Raw genomic sequence first — 18,563 nt, 5'->3', positions numbered from 1 at the left:
GAAAACACGTGAAGCAAAAAAAAACTTTTTTTATCTAGCAAAGTAAAATAAAACATAGCAAGAAAAGTCCTGACTAACAATCCAACAATAGACCTAGAAACGACAAGAAATTGATTCCCATAAAACGACTAATATCGGAAGAATTGCTCTCGAATGACAGGCGGGAAAGAAAACATTTGACCCCACCGGGATTCGAACCATTGAACTCCCGCTTCTTAACCCTATGCACTGCTATTTGGTCCCTATTTTAGCTATGCTGCAACTTTATATTACCAACAAGCTTTACTTTGGAGTGAGAGCAAAAGAGATCACTTAAAAATGAAGAACGAAAGCGTGACAAAGTCATTTGAGAAGTCAAAGAATGTTGAAAAAAAGCGCAAAATGGTCTAGCAAAAAATTTGCATAAAAAAGACTAACAGGTTTACAATAATTGCTATGAACTTCGTTAAAGAGCAATTAAAAAACGATAAACAGAAATCAAATAGCCACACGTGAACAAATAATCAGAATCAAGAAAGCAAATTTTCGTTCAAAATCTTGTCAATCACTCGCCATTATGGCAAAAAAACAAGAACTGGTGAAAAAGCGTTCAAGGCAAAACGGTATGATAGGTCAAAATTGAACTTTGAAGCGTATTAATTGCTTCATATTGTCAAAAAGTTCTCTAAAAGCACTATTATCAGTTGAAATAACCGACATGAACATCTTTAACTGAAAAAAATGAAGTTAATTTTAAAACACGCATTGAAAATGCCACACTTGACAACAATTTACTCGAAAAATTTCCACACCTACTTGCTCTCGCTCAAAAATGCGACCTGAACAGAGAACACCTCTTCTCCACTCTTTATGCTTCTTCAGAAAATTAGAGAGAAACTTTATAATAACGCAAAGCAAATCATTTCCTGTTTTCAATGCACTCACACGTAACTACAGCTCAAATAAACATAGCTGAACAACATTGGATCACCTCGAAGTCAAACCTGGGTTAAAACATTGCTATCTTACCATTTGAATCACCCATTTATTTTTTTGAACCACTCAATTGAAAAAGTAGGACAAAAAAGACATAGCAGACATATTGCCAGAAAATCTCCGCGATAGCTTTGCAGATCTGCAGTCTCAAAAAGTTCAAAAACGACAGGAAAAGGAAAATTCTTTTCTTTTAATGCTCAGATGTTATTTTCTGATTGAGAATCTGTATAACTTATTTCTGCTTCTATTAGTTGCTCTGACATAACTTTCAATTAGAGCAACATAAACTCAATTTACTCTATATCCTTGAATTAAAGTCAATTTAAAACGAGAGAAAAGTCGGTCGGAGAGAGGCAAGTCATGCGTGACAAAAAAATCTCCCAAATGCACAAAAATTCAATCCACCAAGATAGAATCAACGACAGCAGGCAACCAATTCAGACGAAATACCACAAAAGAATGGTTGTAAAAAATCTCAATGTCGAAATAAAAAACCAGAAGGCCAATAACAACCCCGGCTATCGCTTTGCGGCTATTAGAAACAAAATCAAGTCCTGAAATTTATTTTTCGCAATAAATCTGTACAAGTCGCCACTCCAAATCAATTACTTATTACTTTCAGCAGACTTTATGATATTCAATCAATGAGCTGCTACACAATAGACAATCTGAAAGATAGGTGGCGAAAAAACTAAGAGAAAGACATACAAGAAGGGGACAAAATTTCTAAACAAAAACAATGCTAAATTGAATTCCGCCAAGCCCTCTATAGACTGTAGGAAAATTGCTTAAAAAAGCGACCAAAAAGGCAAAACGCCAACAAATTGGTGAATATTTTAGGTTGATGTTCTCAACGATGTTGAACATGGTCCAGAGCATAGCATTACTTGCGAACAAATTCGAGGAAATCATTTGGGGACAACTGGTGAGTTACAACTAAAAAAAACTGCTTTGAACATGCCACACTTGAATTCGCTCTTAGCGAAGAAATTTATTGCACCTAATTTTTGATCTCTCAAATAAACGTATGAACAAATAAAATTGCACTACTTGGCAACAGAAATTCTGAAACAGCCCTTTCATATTTCTGCTCTTAAACAACCAGCGAGCTGTTGGCTTCGATAATAACCAGCTAGGTCTTAGGCATGTTAGCGTCAGAGGGAAGGGGCGGGGTTTGGGGTTGGTGAGGACGAGAGGGGCGTCCCTCCAAATTGCATGGTTGAGGAGGATGGACGGGTGGGGAATTTTGGGGGGAGAGAGGTGACTGATGGGGGTGGGGGTGGCTGCGTGGTCAGACTTTTAAGTGAGACCAAAGGCCCTAAAAGATCTTAATGTCCTCCTGGCGTTTCCTGTTTAACCTGCTTTTGAGAACAGAGTCAAAAAAATCAGACAAAAAATCGGTCAAGCAAAAAATCACATTAAAAAACCACCGTAATAATATAATTGCTACACTTCGTTTGAGAGCAATTAAAAACCTGAAAAATTACAAATGTGTACCATTTAATTCAATGAAGACTCTGTATAACCTTGAAGTGCCTCTTCTTGGTAGCACTACCTGACTAACTCTATATTGTCCAGTAAACCAGAGAAACAATCCCAAAAACCTTAAAATGAGTAGAAATAAGAGTAAAATCAGAAAAGAATCAAAATGGGTTTAAATTCGATAAAAATTGCCCTTGTTTCTTTTAAGCGAACATACCTCAATAAATATCGATCAAATCGAATGATCACTAAAAAAGACTAGAACAACAAACTACAACCAAAAGAAATCCGCAAATGCTGGTTAAAAAAACGAACAGGACAAAATGGTAAGATTCGCTCAAAATTGCATCTTAAAGTCTAACACTTGGTTCGAATCGCCAAAAATGATTCCAAACTCTCTATTACTGGCTTAGATAATTGAGACAAACAACTTTGGCGGAAGAAGTTAAGATGTAATAGAAAAAACAGCTTTGGAAGAGCCATGCATGATCAAAAAATAACTCTCGCTTAGCGCAAAACACCTTCTTCACACCTAAGCTTCTCACTCTCTCTCAGAATGCTGCATTAAAAGAAAAATTAAAATCTCGCTCTGATTTTGACTTTTGTCCAGCAGATTGACCTAGAAACTTCTTTTCACGTACGGCATTTGAATTCTTTACCACATACTCTAAAATTAGAAGTCACCTATTTAAAAAAGAGAACATAACCGACTAACATCGGAATAATTGCCCTCGAACGACTAGTATGAGCTCTAATCAATTGCAACCTGAATTATTGATTTTACAGATTTTTCGTTTCGGGAGAATTTTGAAATGTTGGCTTGGGAACTTAGTAACACGGATTGCCTGGTAGCCTGGGGTTTTCAAATTTGGAGGAAATCAACGTCAATAGTTTCAACCTTTGATGTTTAAATCCGAACAAAATAAATACCTGTGTAGAAGAACGCAATAGCCTTTGTTGCATTCAAAATATCCAATTTTCTGCTGAATTGACAAGACTATTTCCGACTCCAACTTGAGAGTGTCTCCATCTACAGTTCGAAAGTCGACACTATATCCAAACAAATCCAGATCTTTGCTTGAATTCAGACCCTTGGCCATAACTGCAGGAAGATTTCTCCGAATACACAGCAATTCATGTTGTCTTCTAGAGTAGCTATAGCCACTTGGCGAGGAGATAAATTGGACATACTCAACACACGTCCGCATTGAGGACAAATAACACAACCTACATCCTTAGAGACAAACTAAACACTTCATTTTGAAAATTTTCTCAGTCAATTAATTTTGGTAAGATCGAAAATATTTTTAGGAAAAAAGATAAAGCAAATATTTGACATCGTTTTCAACCTGATCTACAATTTGATCAAAACTTCTTCGTTGTTCCTCGTTTTTTAATGATCAAGTGAGAAACGACGCCATCCTAATACGCTTTACGGCCCATACTTACGCCAACTAAATAGCTTCACGGTATGTTGTATGTTAAAAGCTTCTTGAAATCCTCGCATCCGTTAGACTATGGATAGACTATGATAAAGCTGTTATAATCTGAAAACTCCCCATTCTTTAAAAAAAATGTGCTTTTGAAGGCATCTGTACAGTTTTTACAATCTAGAAGATCTATTCCCGAGTTATTTTAAAACAATACTTATCCGACACTGCATCATATTGAAATTAATCTGAGGTCCAATCTACGGCAGTCGAAATACAAAGATTACATGTTCAGGTCAAACTCAATCAATTTGAGATCAAAACGATTCTGAAGTTCAGTTTGCCTCTCACCATTTTCAATCCGGATCATTACTAAGGTGAAAACACCTTCGAGCGCCACTGCCGCGAATTGACTGTCATCAGAAATAGAAATGTGTCTGCTTTTCAAATCTGCTTCTTGCAGGTACTCCAGGCCAGATTGAGAGCAGAAGTCATTTGAGCTCATGTCCAAAACGTCCAACAGCTCACGCGAGTTTATATCCCACAAAATAATCTCACCGTCGAAATCGCACGACAATACATGACGCGCATTGGAGCAAATACAGGCAACGCATCCTAGAAAACAAAACTTAAAACTATCATTCAGATCTGCTCTAGCGATCACGTAAAGCATTTCACTAAAAAATGGACGACGAACAGCTTGCCAACTTTAATTTTCTATCAAATTCCAGCCTATCTAACTCATAATTCAATACAAACGTCTAATGGCATCGAAACAAACCTACTTGCGGCGGCTGCAACAAACCAATTAAAAAAGATTATGTTTTGAATTTATTCAATTTTGGCGCTTACTCACAAATTTGGTACCGGTAGTCAATTGTAATGGCTTTCCTGGCTGAAGGGAACTCAGTCACTAGGTGCTCTTTCCACAGTGGAACAAAAATTGGAATTATGGATTTACAAAATAAACAATCGCAAACGACAGGCGAGCGCTTGGCTTCAGTAGTAGCCAGCTGGGTCTTAGAGATGGGGGTGACCGGAGTATGTGAGTGGGGGGGGGGGGGGGGGAGGGGGATAAGGTTCAAATGATTGTGGTAGGGTTGCGAAGGCTAGATGAGAGGTGGTTCAAACTGACAGGTGGAGGAGGGTGGACCACGCGAATGTTGAGGGGGATGGGGGGCTGATGGCGGTGGGGGGGGGGGTTGGGTGACTGACGGGGTCAATAATAACCGCCCTTCACACCATAAAATTGTCTCCTCAAAACAGTTTTGGTGAATCGCATTCTTAGAGTAAAGCGAGGCTTAGGGCTCTAAGAGCGCTACCTGTCTAAGAGGGCAGTTAAAGCCCTCCAAACGCTACCTGTTTATACCGCTTTTGAGGACGAAAAGTCAAATGGGCCAGATAAAAAATCGGTCAAGCGAAAAATTGCATAAAAAAGACCAACAGGACTAATATTATTTTGTAGAAACTTCGTTTGAAAGCAATTAAAAATATGCAGAAAACTTTTAATAGGCAACTATTATAGATGCTGAGCGAATGGATATGATGACATTCTAATTATATGAATGAAATAAAAAAAACACTTACGTCGGACGAATTGCTCTCAAACGACAGGTGGGGGTAGCCCAATAAATAAGTCAAAAACATAATTGACATTTCCACTACGGAAACCCAGCTCTTTCTGTGCGTACGAAAAATTGAAACCCTCATTTACCAAAAATCTGAATGATTGCAATTTAGATCACGCAAATTTCAAGAAGTCAAGTGGGGAAGAAGTCACCCGAGAAGTCAAATCACTCAAGCATGCGAAGGAATGTCCTAAAAAAGCGCGAAACCAAAGCAACGCATCCTAGAAATCTGGACTTTTAACTATCATAAACATCTACTCTAGCTATCGCAAAACGTTTTTTGTAGGTCTATGCGACCAGCTTGATAATCCCAATTTTATCAGTTTACAACATATCCAACGCACAACCCAATAAAGCATCTACCGGTACCTAAATAGACCTACTTGCACATAAGGTGGCTGCAACATAGAAACCAATTCAAATAATCAGTTTTTGAATTAATTCAATTTTCAATTTACTCGAAAATAAGGAAACGATAGACAACTGCAATGTCTGCAAAACCAGTGGTAAAAGACGAAAAAAATGGGATCTATTCTATTTATTTTGCCCCCCCCCCCAAGCTTCGTGAGCATAAATCTTTTATGACCCCCAGGCGCACGTGGTATTTTCTTACACAGTAATGTGTTATATAACAACATAAATTGTAACTGGGGGTCATAAAAACACTGGGGGGGGGGGGGAAACAGGATAGATCCAAAAAAAAAAATGTGATACCTTAAATGTCAAGGAAATGAGGGGGCTCGGATTTTTGAGAGCTTCTAAACTTAAAGTTTGACACCTATCATTTCGAATAGTTGCCTGTTGACGCTATTAAGGTATTTAATTTTACTGAAAAAAACTGTTTTCAATAATTTTCCAACAACTTTTTCTTTCACTCAAAAAATGAAAATTTCGTTTCGTTTTCAATATCCGGTCATGCTATAACAGGCAAAAACTTTCCAGGAAACACCATTAATGTTTCATGAACTGCCGATAAAGTCGACAGAAAAAACAGTGACCATCAAATTCTCCCACGTGAATGGAAAACAGCAAAACATAGCTGGCAGATTGCCAGAAAATAGCCGCAATAGATTTGTAGACCGGCAGTCTAAAAAAAACAGTAAAAAAGACAGACCAAAAAAATTCGTCTTTTCATTGAAGGCTGATCTGTTATATTTTGATTAAAAATCTGTATAAGTTATTGCTGCCTCTATTAGCTGATCTCAAATAACCTTCATTTAGAGTGACACACGCCCATATGACCTTATCTCTTTGAATTAAAGTAAATAAAAGCCAATTTCAAAGTGAGGAAGTCATTTTTGAGAGTGAGGTAAGTCAAGTGTGACCAAAAATTTAATCACGCGCATGAACAAAAAAACTCGCTCCACTAAGAGCGAAAAATGACGTCACACATGCAATTCAGTTGAAATTGCATGAACGAATGAACAAAAAGTGGCTGTGACGTCATATGGTCGTAACAAAAATCATGACGACGAAATAAAAAAAAACCAAGAGAAGGCCAATAATAGCCCCAGCTATCGCTGTGCGGCTATTAATAACGTCGGATTAATAACTATCGGACGACAGGCGGGGTAGCCTTACTAAGAACTCAGTAATATATTTGACACAATCTAGAGAATTTTCACGATTGCAGGAGCTCCCGCTTATGTGGGGTTCGAATACGCTGTCTCCGAACGCCGGTCAGATTTCCGCTCAGCTATCCCGGATTTTAAAAGCTCTGTCCACACGCACAATTAATTCCGTCTCTTACAATATTCTGAATGAGCACAATTTGATCACGCAAAACTTAAAAGTCAAATGTGAAAAACCTCTTGAAAAATGAAACCACTCAAGCAAACAAAAATGTTATTGAAGAAAAGCTAAAAAACGGCCCAGCAAAAACAGGTCAAGCTAACACACGAACTGCATTGACGGTATCAATTTCATCTGCAGGATACAATTTTCTTCGCCAATCGATACAGCATGATAAGCTCTATCAATACCCCCTTCACCTTTCGATGCCACCTTTAATTTTCAGTTCGGTGATTGCCTGCGCACATAATAGACACAAATAAGAAGACAAAAACACAACCAGCAAAAAACCACAACGAGAAATTTCATTTTTCTCGCTGAATCTTTTTGAGATTTTATTATCGGCGAGTGACTAATCCAGCTATCTACTGGCTGTTCTCAGTAACCAAACCCAATAATTATTTTTACGGAAAAAAATTAAGTATAAAAGTTCTTGTGAGGAGAACCATAATCAAGAGAAAAAGGTTGAAAAGTTAGAAATATACTTAAAGGAGAAAATATGCCTAAGTTAAAAGTTTAAAAACAAATACTTTAAAATTGTTCTCAACCAAACAAAATGTCACTACAACCAGAAAATGCTGGACTCAACGGAGTACTAACCTTAGACTATGAAATGAATGCAAAACCACCATAAAACTTCTAAAACGGTGAGCGGAAAGAAAAACTCAATTGCATCTAAGTCTAAAAATTTGCCTTAAATGATTTTTTTTAAAATGATGTGAGGAGAACCATTTGGACAGCAAGACTTTGTTTAAACTCAGAAACTGCTAACAAAAATGCCATATACTCTTTTTTGCCTTTTGTTCAGCATATCGACCATAAACGTTTGTTTTCAAGTGCAGCATTAACTTTTACATCCTGTTTCAGACTACTTCGATGTGAAACGTAGTCTTTTCCACTACTGGTCTTTGAGTTGTTAAAAAAAGGTGAGACCAAAAATAGCCTCGCGGATATTTAACAAATTGGTGAAACGAAAAATTGAAACCTGAAAAAAACGGTATGTAGAATGAATCGACTAACTTCGGGCGAGTTGCTCTCAAACGACTGACTAGCGGTTATTTTCGTGAGTAGCTAGCGATGATTTCGGGAGACTAGCTTTAGGTGACGGGGTGGAGTAGGGAGTGGAGGAGGGAGTGGGGAGGGGGGTGGAGGAGGGAGTGGGGGGGGGGGGTGACATGAGGGGGTCAAAATCTTAAGTACTACCCTCCACACCACGAATTTATGTCTTCTTAATAGGTTCGGTTAATCGCTTACTCAGAGACTAGTGAGCAGTAAGACTCTAAGAGCACTTAATGCCCTCCGGGCGCTACCTTTTATCCGGACGTTCAAAAAGGTCAGATCAAAAAAATCGGTCAAGCGAAAAATTGCATACAAACCACAGGATTATTATAATTGCTTAACCCCGTTCGAGATCAATTAATAAGTATATAAGGAAGCGGGTGAAAATTGAAACTTACATTGAGACATACGAGGACATCAGAGACAAAAAAGAGAAGAGGAGGTGAGCAAACGAAAAGATAAAAGGGAGAGATGGACAGAGAAAGCAGTAACAAATTGAACAGGGAGCGCGAGTATGGCGTGCAGGGGAATGAGTCGCTAGCTCAATGAGTCGCTATATCAATTAATAAGTATATAAGGAAGCGGGTGAAAATTGAAACTTACATTGAGACATACGAGGACATCAGAGACAAAAAAGAGAAGAGGAGGTGAGCAAACGAAAAGATAAAAGGGAGAGATGGACAGAGAAAGCAGTAACAAATTGAACAGGGAGCGCGAGTATGGCGTGCAGGGGAATGAGTCGCTAGCTTAAGGTTGGGATCATATCTTTGCTGGGTTATCTGGTCATCACTTCAATTTTTTCACAGTTTCGGTAGCTCTCATACTTGGAGACTAGCTAAGAGGTCTTAGAGAACTTTAGTAGTAGTAGTAGTAGTTTAGGCTTCAGCGTCGTGGCACTAAGGTTGACATCCCTTTATTGGTTGGCTAATTTGACCTTCTGTACTAGATTGCAGTTGCTGCAGCTGTACAAAAAGGCTCACGTACAAGAATTGGCTTCAGAGTAATGTCTAGAGGAATAATTCCAGTATAATTCGGTTAATCGTTTTTTGTTTAAGCTTTCAATAGCTAAATTTGTGATTTTACAGATAATATTTAAAAGTTGACTAGAACGCCTCTAGAAATTTTCATCTGCCTTTTTCGTTATTGTTTGATTTGTTTATTAGCTCAAATTGTCTGATATTTGGTTGATCACCACAGTTTTGGTTTCTAGTTATCGGAATATTGACATTGTAATTTCCTGAGAGAAAAGGAATTAAGAGAAGAAGATCGTGTAGTTCTATATATAAGGAGAGAGGAAGTAAATTGAGTTTTCCGAGCCTTTTCTTAAAATTCAGTTCCCAGTTGATTAGGATCCAACTGGTAGCTTTCTTTTGAACGTGCTCAATCTCTTTCGTCTCCAATTTGTTAGCAAACCAGGCTTGAGTTGGAAATGTAACAATTGGTACGACATATCCTGCGTACGCATTGAGTTTTGCGCTTAGTTTCGTGGACGTTGAAGTGTTTCTTATTTAGAAGTAGAACGCTTTAAGTGCCTTTGAGCACCTTTTTTCGACATGAGGTTTCCAGTTCAGCTTTGGCGCCACTGTAATGCCTATATCTGTTTGCTCGCTCTGGTAAAGTAAAGTATTGTTGTTTAAACTTAACTTGGGTTAGTCTTGACTTTTGATTGACAGGATATAACACTTATTTTCAATTAATGTCATTTTATTGTTTAAACACCATTGTTCTATTTGTTTTATATCGTACTGCATGTTTTCACTATTCGTTGCAGCAAGCCTGAAATCGTCTGCATAAACAAAGGCTTCACACTTAGTTACTTGCAGAGGAAGATCGTTAACAAAAATGATGAATAGAAGTGAACATAGTAGTGACCCTTGTGGAACACCACTTGTTACTTGCACTGTTTCAGAGTTAAAATCATTAGGCTTTACATATTGTTTTCTTTTACCAAAAAAAGCTGGCAATAATTTTCGAGAAGTTACCGCCAATGCCTCGCATTTCAATTTTCTGTAGCAAGATGCCATAAGATGCCATGTGGAACGCTATCTAAGGCTTTTTTGAAGTCCAGATACAGAACCAAAAATTCTTCTCCATTTCCATCAAATTTGTTGTAAAGATGATTTAGGAACAACAACATCTGCGTTACCACCGACCTGTGTCTTCGAAAACCATGCTGTGCATTGTGTAGTGTCGTTTTTACAATGTCATATAGTTCGTTAAATATAACATTTTCGAAAACTTTTGATGTGTTGAAGAGAAGGCTTATAGGTTTGTATTGCTTCACGCCTGCTCTGTCTTCGTCTTTGAAGACGGGAATACCGTCACTTACAAAATGATGGAAAATATCCTTTTGATAGCGCAGCCTTAAACACTATCAGTAAGGATTTCGAGAGGGCAGGAAGGTTTTTGAGCACAAGATTACCTATGTTGTCCAGGCCACATGCTTTACTAGTTTCAAGTTTTGATAGGATTTCTAAAATTGTTGTTTCACTTATGTTCACATGGTTATAAGTCTTTTGCGCGAAGGTTCGATTTTGAACAGCTTGATTACTTTTTAGGAAAACACTCGCAAAAAGGCGCTGAAAAACATACTTTTCTGTACATCGTCATTCGACTTTTCATCTTCGTATTTCATTGTCTCGGGAAACCTACTACTTTTATGGATGGATCGCAAATAATTTTTGTAGTTTTTTCGTAGTTGATTTTCTTTTCTCTTCAGTTTTAGAAGTTTCGCCAGACTTGACTTTTTCGAAAATTTTCTCTTTAATGTCATATTTCTTTTTTTTGTTTCCTTTTTTAACCCAGGGCGGAATACTTGCCCTGTGTTTAGTTTTTCGTGGACGTTTTTTGCCAAAACTCCTTAGCGACTTAATTCCCTGGGTCCTTGCCAGTTTATCTGGTTTCTCAAGACGAAATCACGAACACTTGCCGGGCAGACGGAAAATCTGTTGTCAGAAAAGTCCCATAAAAAACAGCAAATAATTAATAGCAGAATAGTTGCTCTAGAATTAATTTAAGAGCAAGTAAAGATGTTCAGTAACTGATTCTCATAGATGTTAATCCAACCTGTATGGTGTTGTTTTTGGCTTTTTGCAAATGTGAAATGATTTACACTGGTTAGATCTTCGTCGAAAATCATACAGCGCATTTCCTGACCAGTTGAGTACAATAATCTATTCACTCCTTTATCTTGTTCCCGCTGTTGAGAATCTGGACAATTGAGAACTGACATACTTTCGGGTCGCGATGAATGAATTCCAACAGTAAAAGAATCGTTAATCACAAATTTTTCCATCTATTCTGAAATTTTGTGCACGTTTTATTTATGAGGAACACTGCATCAGTAAGTGTCCCGCGAAATAATGTTCTTTAAATTAAGCAACAATGTTTCAGAAATCTATTCGAAATTTGCCATGATCAAATGACAGCAATATAGTCTTCTCAAACTGTTTCATCTGGAATCTACTTGGCAGCACACCGCCCATCACCCCATACAATGGCATCACGCAATCCTTTCTATAACTTGCGATTTGTTTTCTCATTAATTCTCCGTTCTGCTTCTCTGATTTCCTCAGGATGTAGTGGACCGGTTTTATTTAGTTGATCTTGTACGTCTAACGCTGAAATAAAGTTCATGTCTTTTTGCTCTCAATTGGGAGCAAGAAACTTAATGCCAACCTTCTTCTATGAGTTCACTCATGTAAACTTTAGCAGCTCCACATACAGCAATCACGACATTTGGAGGAACCTTCTGACATCCAGTGACATTTGTTATTACCTGAAGTAACTCAAAACTGCGAGTTTTAAAATGCCAGATCTGTGATGCCAGATTTTCCTATAAAGTGCCAGATTTTATAAGTTGCAAATTGCGTGTTTCAAGTAACTTTAAAATTCTGACCTACACCTCGAACCGCTGCGCGGTTCTCGACGCATTCCAGATTTTCAGTGACTTCACGGGTAACATAATCTGGGCATCTGATACAATGAGAACCTAAATATTGCATAAAGATTACCTTTTTCATAGAGCCTCGGGAAAATCCAGATCGTTTGTAGTATTCAAATCGATCAAGCTGTTCCTCTGAAAAGTGTGACACAAGGAGCCTAAAAGTTTCAAAGACAAAGTTTTGTATTGCTTTTTGAGGTATCCATAATTAGAATACTCATACTGAAGCTTCGAGAGTTCATCGCTCCGCTCCATCAGCTTCGTGGCCGCGTAACACTGATCTGGAACAAGGGTACATAAAAATACCATAGAAGCATGGATTTCAATGAGCATGTTGCTCTTCGTGTTATTCCCATCTCGAACGCTGTCCCCTTTTAATAAAATAACTATCAGGCCCGCAATAGTATCACAAGAAAATCTTTTAGAGGAATAGAAGGTTTGAAGAATTTATGAATTCCCATTCGCACCAACTCGGGCTAGAACCCATGCCCCTCTATTAACAAACATTGCTCTTACCTCTTACGCCACCGATGTTTGTTATTTTTACGTCTAGCATTTTTTGTTCAACTACTTTTTATATTTGGTATGTTGCATGTTTAAGGAGCTCTAAGACTTGTGCAGATAAGGGCTTCTACATGGTGGCTTAGCTCGACTCAAAACGCACGATCTACGTAAGGTGGCATGTTTAAGCAGCGATAAAAATGCAAATATTTGGAGCTTAAACATGTTGATATAGCATTCGAGATACAATTAAAATGTAGTAACATGAAATAGAAATAGTCAACAGAAAGAGCGAGATAAACAGACAGACAGAGAGAGAGAGAGAGAGAGAGAGAGAGGGAGAGAGAGAGAGCGAGAAAAGAGAAAGAAAACAAGAAAAGAAAAAAAATACAATCCAGAGGTTGCCAAAAAAGCTTAAACTAAGAATCATCGGAAGAAAAGCTCTCGAAGAATAAGAGCAAAAAGAAGAGCAATCTTAACAAACCTTGATGTCTCAAAAACTCGAGGTCCAGCTAACATTCCCGCCTGTTTCTTGAAGCAACTGGCTGAACCACTCAGTCTATTCTTGAGCGCAGTCTTTAGGGACATCAAAAGATTAGGAAAAAACCCGAACTGTTGGAAAATTGGTGCTGTGTCGCCCATCCATAAAAAAGGCCGCAGAGCAAGTGTCAAAAATTACAGACCACTAACATTGCTGTCTATAGTTTCGAAAGTACTCGATGTATGTATGATCCGATCGAAAAGCAGTTCTCGGATCATTTAACAACCAGTCAACATGGATTTGTGAAAAAACGATCCGTTGTGTCGAACATGCTCTGTTTCTTGAACGACGTTCAAGTTGCGTTGGAAGGAAACCCAAATTCCTTGTATTCCTTATACACCGACTTCTCAAAAGCATTCGATAAGGTCCCGCATGTTGATCAAAGTAAGGAGAAATGGAGGGGGCGGGTGTGTACTTAGTCTTCTCAAGGACTGTTTATGTAACCGTAAACAGTTCGTAAGATGTGATGGTGTCAGGTCGGACCTTCTACAAGTATCAAGTGGTGTTCCGCAGTGGTCCATTTTGGTTCCCTTACTCTTCTGCATCTTCATAAATGGTTTGCCAACGTCCTTGATATCCAGCACCTAATATCTGTATGCGGATGAAGCAAAGTTCTTGTTTATTGACAAAAGTAACCAAGAAATTCAAAAAGAAATTGATAGAATCTCACTTTGGGTATCCAGGAACAGAATGTCACTTGCTGCTGAAAAATGTTGATATATAGCATTTAAGGGACAGTCCCTCAGCCTTACGATGAATAACACTACATTAGAGCAAAGGTGACTGACTTCAGAGTTTAGCTTACAGGTACCCTGAAAGCGGCACAGCAACTCGAGTCTAGGCTTGCGAAAGCTAATCGAACTTTTGGTTTTCTGATGAGAAATTTATCGAAGAATATGGAAACGAGAGTGAAAAGTTGTGTCTACAAATCCCTAATTCTACCCTTGAATACTTTTGCTTCAAGCATTTGGCACCCATTGCGTGGACGTATGAGACTAATGGAATGCTTTCAAAAACGTTCGTTTAAGTGGACAACGGGCTATAGGAATGCACCGTACTTTGAAAACACGGTATCCCTAAGATTACTTCCGCTTCCTATGTTTTTGCAACGAAATGATTTACTTCTATTGTCTAAACTGTACCATGATAAAGAAAACGCACTTCCATGGAAACTCTTGAAAAGTAGTGTTTTTTCTTCCGTGTCGCGGCAATCTGTGTTTAAAGCTGAAGGAAAATGCGCACTTACATTGATAGAAACTTATGAACACCAATATGGTAGCGTTTAAAGCAGATTATTCAAAATTCCAAAACTGAGAACTGAAAAATTCAGAGAGAATTTTTACTTTTCAACTGCCAAAGTTGCCAACAATCTGCCTGAAGAGATAGACTTTTCCCAGCCTTTGGGACTCAAAAACGTATTCTGTCATTCATGTGGGACCCTCTGATGTTGAATTTCAACGAAAGAGTAATGTGTACATGGACCATTTTCTTTGATTGCAGAAAATAGTGGAACCAAACCAAAACTTCTATGGGAGCAATCCCCTCTGCTTGATGCCGAAAAGTCACAACAACAACAGAACATGTGGGGCAATTTAATTTCCAGGGGGGGGGGGGTAGCAGAGCAATCACACCACTGAAGGACTCGAACCATCGCTCTCCTGCGTCCTAGACGCAGGCTTTTACCACTCGGCCATTTGGCCTTTAAGATCTCTAATTCACAATAGCTTCTACTCTTGCGAGGCAAATTAGTTTTTCAATTAGAACAATGCAGGTCAGGTAAAAAATCAATAAGTCCAGTGTGAAAAAAACACCCTCGAACTAAAACAAAATCGTGTTACAATAGGTCAAGCAAAAAATTTTGCATAAGGCTCACACGTTTACAATAATTGTTTCACACTCCTAACACATCAAAGGACAGAAAAGGAGCAAGAACGAGAGATAAAAAAAACGCAAACAGCAGAGAAAAAAGATAAAGGAAAAATAATACTTCAAGCAACGTCACAAAAAGAGAAAGGCAAGTTCGGAAGGCTTCAGAAAAAAAAAGAAGACGAAGAGTTGAGAGAGATGGATATAAACGTGCGATCACAATGAATTCTTCGTTTGAGAGCAATGAAATTTTATCACACAAACGTAGCCGGCGGATTGCCGAAAATAGCCGCGATAGACCCATTTGGTCTTCCATGAATTGAGACAACTAAAGGAACAAGATAGACATATCGACCACCAGTTCTTTAATAGACCACTAGACTTTTTCGGTTATATTCAGTCAGTATTTGATGACACATACGGTCTATAATGAAAAAACACTAAAACAGCTTTTCTAAAATTAATACTTAAAATCAAAAACTCAAGACTAATAACCAACAATTAGGGCATATAAGTTTGGCACTACTTAGATGCAAACTATTAACTAGAAAAATTTGATAAAAACTTACACATCCATAAGTGAGTTCAGAAGACATTTTTTGAGTGAGTTAAGTCACGCAATTGACCTAAAAGCAGAAATGACGTCAGGTACACAAAAATTAATTACAAAGCAGTAGAAGTCACTGAAGTCATTGAAAAAGTCAATTCCAAGATGTCAGGTTGTAAGAACCATCAATGGGGACGACGAATTAAAAAAAAACCATGATGTCCCCAATTATAGCCGCTATCGCTTCGCGGCTATTAAAGATACAATCGCTTCGTTTCAGAATATAACCCCAAAAAGTCGACTTATCTCTACCCCCACTTCTCTTACACGCACGAAACCACACACAGACGCACACGAACACACACACACACACACAAGCCCACTCACTGAGGCACACGTTCTAACAAAAAAAACTCAAAGCAGACATTACCAAGGACCCTAAACACCTAGTATGGGCATAGTGGTATCTCAAATTTTCGAATGCCAAGACTACAACAAATTAAACAAACGCTCTAAAAATTGAAAATACAAATCTTTAACTTCTTTATAAAAAATTATGTTATCACAGTTATTATTCCCGACAAATTCGAGCTGAAAATACCCTTGTACAAAAGTAACAAGAGTTTACACAAGAGTTTAGACAGCAAAAACCAACTCGGAAAGCTACTGCAGACAAATTGAAGGGACAAGAACCATCTTGACAAACCGACTTTTATAAAATCAATGATTTAAGTGTTATCAGAGTCAATGAACACGCATTTAAAACCAACTCTTCAGAATCTACTGCAATACCTATCATTGGAAAGCATATATCAACTTGAGTGAAATCAACTGGGGGACCACGCAACAAAAATAGACAATGCAGACAACTAAAAGATCAAAAACTGTCAGTCACGAAGGGTGTCATTAAATTATTAGCAGCACGATTAAAACAATAAATAGATTAAACATATCTGGAGAGCAAAAGAAAACTCTCATTAAAGAGACTTACTGACCAGATAGAAAAAAACAAACATAAATAGAGTATTTTAATAATTTAAATCAGATGATCAAAAAAACGTTCAAACACACTAGGAACAGTTTAATTATTTGAGACAAACACCGTTATCAGATAAGTTAAAATTTAAAACAAAAACTGCGTTAAAAGCCGCAAGTGAAAAAAGTGAGCTCAATTAGCGAGATCTTTTGAAGAAAAAAATTTCTCGCTTTCTCTCTCGGAACAATACATGAACAAAACCATTTTCTCCTAGCTTTTGACTTTTATTCAGCAAATTGACCTCCCACTTCTTTTCACAAAAAAAACACAACCTCTAAAATAGAAGCCATCGACTAAAAAAACAGATCACCTTTACTCCTCTTTGAATAGTAAAAATAGCAAACAAATAGCATAACAAGTAAAATTGCCGCATGTGAACAAAAAACACAATGGGGAAAGCAATTCTTTTCTGACACCGTGTTCTCACTCTCTTTGAAATTGGAGCGAAAAAGCCACTCCCTTTTTTGCGACACTTCCTGCTTCAGCCTGACCAAAACCACTTCTCCTAGTTGACCTGAACAATAATGCAAATGTGTGAGCAGGTCTTGGAAAAAGACCGCGCCCCAGAACAATTCGAACTCTGAATTGTAAAAAAAACCAAAGATGGCCAATGAGAGCCCCAGCTATCGCTTTACGGCTAATAAAAACAATAGTTCGAAGTTATGGCCCCACGAAAACCTCTCAATTTAAAGAATAACAGCGCACAACATAGAGTCCTTGCACTTCAATCCAAATCCAAACCTCACATTTAAAAACTACATAATTAAATTATAAACATAAACCGGCTAATTGTGGAAAAAAATCACCCGAACGACAGGCAAGGCGATTTAACAAAGGGGCTGCAGCCTAGATAAATTTAAACTTTTTCTTTCTCTTTGTGAGTGAAAAAAAAATTTAACCAAATCGGGATTCCAACCATGGAACACCAACCCCTCAGCAGCATCACTTCCCACTCGGCTATCTAGCCCTTCTTGTTGGTATGCAGAATTATATTCTGGCAACATTACTTCCGAGCGAGAGCAATAGAGATCACTAAAAAAGATGAACGAAAGCACGAAAAAGTTATTTGAGAAGTCAAAGATTGCTCTAGAATAAAAGGGCAAAACTAGTCAAGCAAACAATTGCATTACACCTATGCGTTTACAAAAATTGCTACGAACTTCGTTCGAGAACAATTTGAAAGATAAACTCTCTGAGTCCGAAAGGGATTGATAATAATTTATTGAGCGAAAGTTGTGTCATTTTCATAAAAACTTTTGGATTTCAATGAAATCGAATAAAACATCCAGCCAAAATTTTAGAGCAAAAAAATCTGTCATTGGACCTGAAAACCTGCAGTTTTGTATCGCAAAAATAATACTACTCAAATATGCCGTTAAAAAGAGCCATTAAGACATCATCAATGAATTTACATGCCTGAACAATTGATAAATACGAGAAAATCTGTTTTCTTTGAAAGTAAAAAAATTTCTCGCTTTCTCTCTCGGAACAATTCATGAACAAAACCATTTTCTCCTAGCTTTTGACTTTTATTCAGCAAATTGACCTCCCACTTCTTTTCACATAAAACACAACCTCTAATATAGAAGCCATCGACTAAATAGAGATCTGCAATTGAGATCACTAAAAATGATGAACGAAAGCACGAAAAAGTCATTTGAGAAGTCAAAGAATGCTCTAGAATAAAAAAGCACAACTAGTCAAGCAAACGATTGCATTAGACCTATGCGTTTACAATAATTGTTACGAACTTCGTTCGAGAAC

At 37.8% G+C, this 18,563-nt stretch overlaps 2 protein-coding genes across 5 annotated transcripts in view; both read right to left on the bottom strand.

Moving 5' to 3' along the window:
- LOC142341652 (uncharacterized) overlaps positions 1 to 13,582 on the bottom strand; it is a 64,502-nt gene extending 50,920 nt beyond the window's left edge. The window contains exons 1-6 of one of the 3 annotated variants that reach the window (XM_075392766.1): positions 12,532 to 13,582; positions 12,379 to 12,466; positions 12,044 to 12,143; positions 11,432 to 11,985; positions 4,239 to 4,502; positions 3,388 to 3,691 (exon numbers count right to left, since the gene is read on the bottom strand). In XM_075392766.1, the coding sequence (XP_075248881.1) occupies positions 3,388 to 3,691; positions 4,239 to 4,502; positions 11,432 to 11,660 (797 nt within the window). In that variant the 5' untranslated portion in view covers positions 11,661 to 11,985; positions 12,044 to 12,143; positions 12,379 to 12,466; positions 12,532 to 13,582. Of the gene's footprint in view, positions 1 to 3,387; positions 3,704 to 4,238; positions 4,503 to 11,431; positions 11,986 to 12,043; positions 12,144 to 12,378; positions 12,467 to 12,531 lie in introns of those variants that run through there. The other 2 variants (XM_075392768.1, XM_075392767.1) reach the window with 2 other exon arrangements.
- Positions 1 to 18,563, bottom strand: part of LOC142341654 (E3 ubiquitin-protein ligase RNF10-like) — a 323,897-nt gene that overhangs the window by 203,600 nt on the left and 101,734 nt on the right. The window lies entirely within an intron of this gene.

This window comes from Convolutriloba macropyga, chromosome 6 (assembly GCF_964194025.1).
Source record: "Convolutriloba macropyga chromosome 6, txConMacr16.3, whole genome shotgun sequence".
Lineage (NCBI taxonomy): Eukaryota > Metazoa > Xenacoelomorpha > Acoela > Convolutidae > Convolutriloba > Convolutriloba macropyga.
The sequence above is the reverse complement of the archived record's forward strand: the minus strand, read 5'-3'. Positions and strand labels throughout refer to the sequence as shown.